Raw genomic sequence first — 9,694 nt, forward strand, 5'->3', positions numbered from 1 at the left:
TAGAGAAATGGAGGGTGTTATCTAGTAGATGTGAAGCACTTTGAGGTCCTCTGTTCCGTTTCACTGTATTATTTTATATCACGCAGCGCCACAGTTTACTGTATCTCTACTTTGGCTCACATCAGCAACTTTCCGATTGTGGAGCTCAGCTTTGCAGCTTGATTCTTGAGGCGCTTTGTGAAATGGAGTCTTGTTATATGAAGCTCGCTCGCAGCTCCGACTGCAACAAGAAAGGCATTTCTTTCTGTGGAGGACGAGGGCGGTAGCATGTCAAATTAAGTCCGGGCACCCACTGTCTGCCCTATAAGACAAACCGGTCCCTGTCCTCTCAATACAGCAATAATATAATGGTGCTGAAGTGATCTTTGTTCATGTATTATGGTATGTTGAGGCAAAAATAAAAGGGAGATTTCCATTGTGAGGATTGTATGGTTGTCACACAGCAGGGGGAGAGGGGGTTTGTGTACCACCTATTTCTGTGTACAATCTGCTTTGTTTTCTTAAAGACCGCATAAGAAACGTATTCACATTTGGACATGCAGGCAGACGTCATCTTTGTGTTTACTAAGCTGCTTTTTGTGGAGTGTTGACACACTGTATGTTCGTCAAACAAGGCTCCACGTACACTGTAGGCAACTGAGCGCTAAGATCACCACTTCTTACTTAAACTCAAAATGCTTTCAAGGAAAGGGAATCTTTAGGCATGTTGCAGAAATACTGCGAGCGACATAAGCCATCGTTTGCCAAAGTGGATTTACATTTCAATTTAAAGAAATCACACGCTCTTGTGTTATCTCTGCAAGCAAACATCAAATAGGACTCCAGTTTACTTGAGGTTCTCGAGTTCCCCACCGCTCGGCCCTCTTAAAGCCAGCCGTGCTCTCCCGTCATCCGCATAATCGAGTTGAACACTAGCATGGCTTTCTCATATCTAATGTAGGACCAGGCAGCCAGTCAGACGCTCACACAGCCGAGAGATCTGGGTCGAACAGCCCGACGATAAGACAGAAGGGGACGGCACGCAGTTTTGTTTCTTCCTTTTTGAATTTAACGCAGCCCCAGAAAACATCAATAATGTCAAAATGTGTTTGTTAGTGGAGCGGCCGTACTGCTACACAACGATCAATCCGGCTTTTCACAACAATTTAGTCTTCAGTTTTTTTTGCCTGCAGTCAGTTTGGACTGTCAGGCTGTGATAGAGAGGAAGGCTGCAAGGATCGATTGTTTTATGAAAAAAAATCTGAATACAGAACACAGACTGGATCCCCTGTGTGTACTGAATCATAAGCTTTATGTTCTTTAATAGTTACTGTAAAATAAACATGCTGGAACATATTGTGTAATATGACAATGTATGCTCCATTCCCAGTGTTCTGTTCTGAGGAAAAATGGTTCGACTTTCCCCAAACGCGACTTGGCCTCTTAAAAGATTTTACTTGGCTACAAGGGCTGTCAGATTCTCTATGAAAAGGGCCAGGGACATTTTGATTACATAAAAAGAAAAGGTATATTTAGGGCTGCGACTGACGATTACTCCCATCATTCCTTCCACAACCCAAAGACATTCGGCCCACTGTCATAGAAGACCAAACATCCCAGGAAATATTAACTCAGGTGAAGCCGAATTCAGAGCATCCGGACATTTTTCTTTAAAAAAAAAAGAAACTCATAACGATAGTTACCAACCAATCGGACAGCTGACAAACAGTGCTGGGCTCATGGTGTCGTGGTACCTGGAGAAGTGGGTAGACACATAAAAACAATACTGGCCCACAGTTGGGTGAGAACTACATAATTACATATTTTAACTGAAACGAGGAAAACCTAGGAAAATAGTTTCCTGCCTGGTGACATAGTAAAAATAAAAACTAAGGTTGTAACTAGTGAGTTTTTGGGGAAACTGTAACTGTAATTCATTACGCTACTCGTTAGTGGGATAGGTAATATTATTACTGTAATATTATTACTAGTAATGTGTTCCTGCCCGACACTGCTGGTAACCAACTGATCAACTGACTAATTCTTGCAGCTTTAAATAGAATATACTTGTTTAGGACAAGGTTTCTATACATTGTGCTTTAAAATACACCCAAAAGTAATAAATAAACTAAACTAAAAGTCTGTAAATATAGTCTTTTCTAAGTGTCCATGGTCCATTTATGCCATTGTTTGCATGATGCCTCTGCAGGGCTGTGGCTGCACCTTCCTTCATTATCAGTCCTATAAAGTCCTGAGTGAAGACAGATTCTGTCCCTGTGTGAAGCAGACGCTACACAACCAAACAGTCGTTCCATTAGTTTCAGACTGGGCTGAACAATTGTGTCAGAGATGGCGGTTTGGCTTCGTGACAAACTGAAGGAGCCTCGTTTCTCCACCCTCGTCTCGTCCGATCAATAAAAAAAGAATAGAAAAAGGAAAAGGTGCAGAGCAGAGTAGAGCGGAGCAGAAAATAGCCCTGTTCCAATATTCAACTCAGACAGAACGAGACTGCGAGCACCAAAATTTGATCAAATAAAGAGGCTGGACGCGCGACGGGTGATGGACGAGAATCACTGAAAACTCACGTCGCCCATCCTGTGCCAAGAACAACGCACAGTAGGTGATGTACACGGCTCAGAAATAGATGTGTCTTGTTGCACCTGGAGCACCGTTACCGTGGAAACAGACAACAACTCTTGGCTTGCAAGCAAGAAATATCAACACTTTTAGGGCCTCCATGCTCCGAAATAAGAAATATCTCAGAGGTAACACACACCAGTGCTGAACACTGAATACGGTTCATCATACTGGAGGAAGAACACTCTGAATATCGTACAGCTGTATATGAACACACAGTATGAACAGTGAAATATGAGAAGTTTGCTTCATATGTCATAATCACTTTTTATTCATATTTCAGTTTAAAGCTCCTGGAAACTTTGATTTTGGATCCAAAACATTTTTCAGTAACATTCAATAGTTCAATTCAATAATAATTCAGTAACAAATATAAAGCGAGGATAAAAACATCCATAATTATTATTTATAGAGCCTAACACAAACTGGTGACCCGCTCTATCAGGGCTGAGTGAGTGTGGTTTGATCAGATTTGATTGACAGTTGTTGTTGCCTGGTAACAGGAGCAAACAACCTCACAACTTGAATCTGATTCTGCTTTGAATACTGATTGTAATCAATGCATTGTGAGTGGTGTATTTACTCTTCACTTCCATTTCCAGCTCCTACAGTACGTCCACTCTGCTGGAGTTCAGAGGCAGATATTGTACTTTGAACTCCTCTGGGCTCTATTGAACAGCTTTAGTTACATGTTGCTGTGTAGCTTCATATGAGGGTTGCACGATATGGTAAAAAAGTCATATTGTAATTAGTTTGACAGATATTGTGCAGCTCTAGTTCATATTAATACTACAAAATATAATCAGAAAATCTCAAATATTACTAGAGATTTAAGAGCCACCCAGATGTTTATGAAGTGATTCATTTTTTTTACCAGCTGTAACATTAATGTGATGAACACATTGATGCATTAATAATTATAATCCTGTATATAATCTTAAATGAGCCAAATGATTACCTTTAATTCTTTTACTTAAGTAAACTTTTGAATGCAGAACTGTTACTTGTAACAGAGTATTTCTACACTGTGGTATCACTACCACAAATATACATAGTTTTATAAGAGTATCAAGGTGCCTGTGCAGTGTTAACAGATCTACATATGGGCTTATTTCAGTGAGTTAAAAATAAAGCAGATTACACTGCGTGCCTCATTATGGCCATCAGGCTGCATTAATAAAATGCTGGAATCAAATCTGCACCTGTTCTGTCCGCTGTGTCATCACGGTAAAACACCCAGGCTTTTATTTACCCGCCGTCCGGGAATGGTTGTTTTCAATCAGAGGAAGCAGTGTGTGTGTGTGTGTGTGTGTGTGTGCATGCATTCATTGGCGTCTGTGTGTGATGTGTCTGACCTATGGTTGACACACAACCTCTGCAGATGCCATCTATCACGCTTGTACCAATCTCAGAAGTTTGGACTGACACAGGCAGATATGTGTGTGTGTGTGTGTGTGTGTGTGTGTGCGTGTGTGTGTGCACGAGCTTGTGACTGTGTGTGTGTGTGAGAGACAGCAGTAAGTCTAAACAATCAATTTTCATTTAGGTTGGTTATAGTCAAAACATTTGAAATATAGGCAACAGCAGAACGGTGTATTTCTGAGGGAAAGCAAATCTACTGAGTATTAATGTAAGCTTGTGTTGGTTTTCAAGCCCCTGCCTTTGTGTTGAGTGCATCTGGTTGTAAATCCCTGACTTGTAACTCAAACAATTTAAAGGAGACAGCATTTACCTGAACAAACTGTAAAAAGCCCAGGGATCACAAACTACAAGAGATCTCACAACTCAATCTTGGGAAAACATGTGCTCTCATGCTGCCACCGAAGTTAGATTAATAAGGGTCCCAGACCTTCACTGGGCTCTGTACCAACAGCAACATTGCTACAAGTCTGGCTGAGGAGAGATCGGCTGCACTCTAGCCGGCAGCTGGCTGAGACATAATAGCCTTAATTTTCCACCAGGACTTGAGGCTGAAGTTAAACTAAACTGAACTTTGGGCCCAAATACGCTTTTGACTCAAGTAAAAAAAGATTCCTAGCACAGCAGACAATATGACAAGGTTAAAACATTTAATATTGTGACTGCTTACTTTACAAGTAATGTGTAACATCCCAGTTAGCTGCTTTGCAGGATTGAATTAACTACTTGACTTCATTCAACAAACTACTGTGGATAAGAAACTATAGCTGCGTTTCTAACCAACACTGTTGGTATAGTACCCTTGAAACCCATACCTGCTGTAAACCCTACCTGGACGTACCTAAACCCTCGATCTGTTATGCATTTCCACCACAGACAGTTAAATATAGGCAAGGTTGTTACCAGGGCTTTGGGACTAACCCTCTTTGATTTTCCAGCAGTTGGGAAACAGAGAGACTTTTCCAAGTATTGAGAAATTGCAGCAATTCTTAAGTGACACACTGTTACCTTTTTTTTACTTTTTGCCTTGGTCTTTGCTACGCACACAGGGACACAAGCGCAAGTGTGGGAAATCCTACATCAGAGCGCAGACAGCAAGACGACTCTGGCTGCTTTGAGTCTTTCGGACTCTGTGGTCTGCAGCGTTTCTAGCTCCACTTCACCATCCATGTTCAGTGAGTAGGTACCTCAACAGAAGGGGTAACGAAAATCTATGACAAAATTGAGAGTGGTTCTGTTGGTACCATATCCCACTCCTGGTAGATTGCTGACTATTACCGCCTACTCCCGCTATGTGCGTGTCCACTCCCAGCTGTAATCTTCTTCAATTTCATTTGTTGGCTCTAGCTCCATTTTTCTGGCAAACTAAATCTTGGGACCCCCAGTTTATTTTTTGCCCACCAGCTCTCACCTGCAGCAAAGTCAAAACTGCCTCCCCATGCAGTTCTCTAGTACCATCCACAACTTTTGACAATGGAAATGCCAAAATAACTAACTACGTTCTAATGTGTAACGAACTGAACCAAACTGCTTGGTGGAAACGGGGCTTACGTGCCGTTTTGCATTTAGTGGGAAAGTGGCGTCAGGGGCCAAAAGGCCCCAGGTAGTCTATGACTAAGTTCTTAATGCAGGCATAAGTGATCCAAATCTGATTTGTTTGCTCATATGTGATTCAGATTTGTTTTGTTTTTTTCAAGATAGTGTGAACAGCACAAAACACATGCAATCTGATCTTTTCAATACTAATTTGGGCCATTTTCATATGTGGTCCAAATCAGTTACAGGTCTGGTTCTTTGTAATGCGACCTCAGTGTGAACAGTCATATGAGAACTCACTCTAGAGCTACGTCATGTAGGTCACTTGAGGGCTGTGAGCTGTTCTCACTGAAACTGGATATGAGCTACATTAAAAAAATAATGTAAACAACGTAAAGAAATGTTTTCAAGAAAATCAGATCTGAGCAATAAATCAGAATTGAGTGCTAAGGCTTGCAGTGTGAACGTAGCCTATGTGTAATTCGAATAATTGCTAATTTGTTTGACAGTGGCTCCTTTATTTTTTTAACCTAATCTTGAGACTCTGTGGCAAACTTTAATGTATTTAACATTTTGGTTGATTTTGCAAATAACCGCCAAAATAAAGTCACTTTACACAGTTCTAGCCTTTACACTATACAGCCCAAACTCAAGGGTTTAAACAAGGGTGATGCAGTGTGTTGGTGTGTTGTAGATGCCGACCTGTTGGCGACTTGATCGAGGCTGATGTTTCTCTCTTCCAGCTCTCTGAACCCCGGGACTTCAACTATGAAGACATGTCCTCCTTCTGTCCCCAACAGTAGCAGCTCCCCCGAAGAGTGAGCCAGCACTGCCGTCACTCTGGTCACACTTGGAGGGGCACTGAGGTGGAGAGGAAGAGAGGGAAGTGAGATCACTTGGTGAAATGATGGGAAGCTACATTTTCTATAAAGTAGGGCTGCAACTAACGATTACTTTCATTATCTATCAATCTCCGACTATTTCCATAATCGTTTTATGAACCGTCAGAAAAATGCCCATTATAATTTCTCAGAGCCTGAGGAGATTGCACTCTGTTCTAGCCTGGAGGCTTTAATAGTCAGCTCCACCTTGAGTGATTGGGACTTTTGGGGGGAAGAAAGTACAGCCCAGAAACCACAACTGGATGAATATCATTTGGTTGAAATGTAGATAAAAGTCCCTTGAAAATGACCAGCTCATTGAGACGGGGGAAAATGTGAGTGTGTTTGTGTGTTTTACCCAGGTGGTCCAGTGAGAGTGAAGCGTCCTATCTCCAAAAGTTCAGAGAGTCCCTTGTGGGCTCTTAATGTCCACATGTGCAGACTGTTGTCGTCCAGCAGAGTCACCAGTTCAACCTAAACAAAAGCCACAGTCAACCAGTACTGTCCAAAAGGCTATTAAATGTCCCAGCAGGGACATAGTAGCAAGCAGGCAATATGGTGCCAAACAAAAGACGGTGCGCTCTATGATAAACAGGTCAAGATACTTTGAAAAGGTGATTTGCTGTTATAGTGTTATACCTGGTGGGGGAGGAAGTGCACCTGTGTGACGGCAGCATTCTCATCATGTAGACCCATGAACTCCACACCTGGAGCTCCATACCTGACCACTGGTCAAGGACACACTGGATTTGTGACAGACAGTCCTATCAGACATACTCACAACAAATGGGGAAGACATCGGCTATTGGTTGTTTTTTTGGGGGCGTATCCTTTAGCAGATTTTGTCATTTCGCCAATTTAATGCTTTGCCTCTGAAGAATGAGAGCTCGGCTCATCGACAGACACTGAACCAAATGAGTGGGAGGAGAAAGAGCTGTTTCACATCTAATTCTGTGAATTAAGGTTTTATTTCGACCAGTTTGATGACAGGGAACACTAACCTAGTCCCGACTGACTCTTGGGACACCAAAGACGGGACAGGAGTTAGAGGGAGGTTGGGTGAGCTATGATGAGTTAACATGGCATTTAAGCTGGTCTTGGTGAAAGAGAGAAACATAAATTCAGAATTTGCACGGTTGTATTTTTGTGTTTAATACAGAAAATAGGTGTTGGAGATTATTTTGTTTATTAAAAGCTGAGCAAGCTTGTAGTACACAGTAAACTTGCCACTAATTTCCCAGCTGAAACTATCACAATACGTCAACCATCTTTAAACCTAAAGATAGCTGGCTAACCTGCTAATGTGCTTTTGTCATACAGGCCCCAGGCTGACAGTGAGCAGGGAGTCTGTCCATAATTGTGGGGAACGGACACTTCCTACACAGTGTCAATGAGCAAACCACTGAAGCAGCTCTAGGGATGCTGCAGTGTATCTGACCGACTGCACTGTGGAGGAGGAACAACAACAACAGTAGGGACCATTAAGATCTATGGAGATTGATTGAAGTGTCACATTATTAAATAATTTGTGTGCTACATAACAACAACAGAAGCTGCTCTGTTTTTTGATTTGGTCTAAAGCATTCTGTGCGTTGAAAGATTTTCCTTTATCTGCGCTCTCTTGCTGTTCTATCCCTGAACAATATGCTGCATTGTATCAATGGATTATCCTAATGAGAGAAGGTACTGTGGTTATAAAATCCAGTGTGTGTCTCTGTGTCAGTGGGGAGAGTGTACCGACTGGCTCTGCTTCACTGTCAATGAGCAGAATTGTGTGAAAGGCTCCAGCGACACAGACTCCACTGTCTGAAAATGCCAGGCGACGTTGAGCAACAGCGTGGGAAAATGAAAATACCTGAAGCAGGTGTCTGTATGAACCGCAGACAAGGATTTAGCAGCGTCACAGAACCGTCATTAGAACCGCCTACATCAAGTTCAAACACGCCGCTCGGATTCCTCTCAGACAACAGATTTTACAAATACTACAGTATTTACACACAGGTAGAGTGAAGGATACAGTTTGATGGCCCCGGAGCGGGTGCCGATGGCCAGCAGCTGCAGGGTGGGACTGTAGCTGAGAGCGCTGGGCTGGTGGGGGAATCCATGCTCAACTGTCTGCAGAGGAGACAAGAGGACAGACAGGGGGAGGGTGAGACTGAGCTGTCACAGCAGAGATAATGACAGGATAGACACATGAGACTGCAGAAAACACCCCGCAGATAACAGCAGAAACAAGAAATAGGATGGATGACAGATAACAGACACTTAAATCCTGCCATATTGTGCTCCCCAAATGCATAAACTCTTTGTCAGACTTATAAAGCCCTGTGTAAAGCCTGATTTCCACTCCCACAGTTAGCCATAAACTGACACCAGTACACCAGTCTTTATACCGGTCAATAAAGAAAACCCACTGTCACACTGACATGGTTCTCCAACGGGGCAGGAGCTGCTGTCATTTTACATTAGCATTAGCCACAGCTGGGTCTATTTATAGCTTTGGAATGATTAATTCATCACATGATCATCAATGATTTAGTTTATAGCACTAAAATTCAAACTAACTTTGCAATGTTTTTTTTTTTTTTTACAATAAAAGGCCAAAATAAAAACCACATGCAATAATATAATGCAGAGAAAAAAAACACAAATGAACACACAATCTAAAAATTACACATAGCCATACACATCTAGTGAGATGAGCTAACAACCTTTATTTTTCATCTCTACCTCATAACAGAGGTAGCTTGCTCTTGAAAACTGTGTATTACGTATTATGTGTGTATGCATTATTTATACATTTAGCACCTGGATTGAGCAGTACTAGTAACTAGGGCTGCCCCCTAATTAGTCGAGCCACTTTCACTCATTAGTTGGACAGTTGCAAAAAACAAAAACAACGTCAAACAGGGAGCTGCACCTTGTCACCAGGACCAAAGAATCAGGGGACTGCTGCGACACAGACCTTTTTTCTTGTAACACAGGGAATCTGGTACGCTGTTGCATATGCTAACTGTACTAGCTGCTGCCACTAGCTAGTTAGTGGTTCTATTAGCTGTCTGTACCAGGACTGGGAGCTTGAAGGACAGGGGCAGTTCAAACACTACCAGGAGCAGGGGACCCAGTGGGGAATGCTGCCAATGAGCGGGGCCAGTACAGGTACAGCTCAAAAAATTTGAATATTGTGAAAAAGTTCAATATTTTGTGTCAATCATTTCAGAAAGTGAAACTCATATTATATA

The 9,694-nt window shown here is 42.1% G+C and overlaps 1 protein-coding gene across 1 annotated transcript in view; it reads right to left on the minus strand.

The window, feature by feature from the left end:
- Positions 1 to 1,678: 1,678 nt before the first annotated feature.
- Positions 1,679 to 9,694, minus strand: part of LOC118326705 (LLGL scribble cell polarity complex component 2-like) — a 16,210-nt gene continuing 8,194 nt past the window's right edge. The window contains exons 2-7 of the mRNA XM_035659747.1: positions 9,518 to 9,586; positions 8,470 to 8,567; positions 7,092 to 7,173; positions 6,811 to 6,926; positions 6,274 to 6,432; positions 1,679 to 1,733 (exon numbers count right to left, since the gene is read on the minus strand). Coding sequence (XP_035515640.1) covers positions 1,679 to 1,733; positions 6,274 to 6,432; positions 6,811 to 6,926; positions 7,092 to 7,173; positions 8,470 to 8,567; positions 9,518 to 9,586 — 579 coding nt within the window. The remainder of the gene's footprint in view (positions 1,734 to 6,273; positions 6,433 to 6,810; positions 6,927 to 7,091; positions 7,174 to 8,469; positions 8,568 to 9,517; positions 9,587 to 9,694) is intronic.

This window comes from Morone saxatilis, unplaced genomic scaffold, assembly GCF_004916995.1.
Source record: "Morone saxatilis isolate NCDOM2014 unplaced genomic scaffold, NCSU_SB_2.0 Contig17, whole genome shotgun sequence".
Lineage (NCBI taxonomy): Eukaryota > Metazoa > Chordata > Actinopteri > Moronidae > Morone > Morone saxatilis.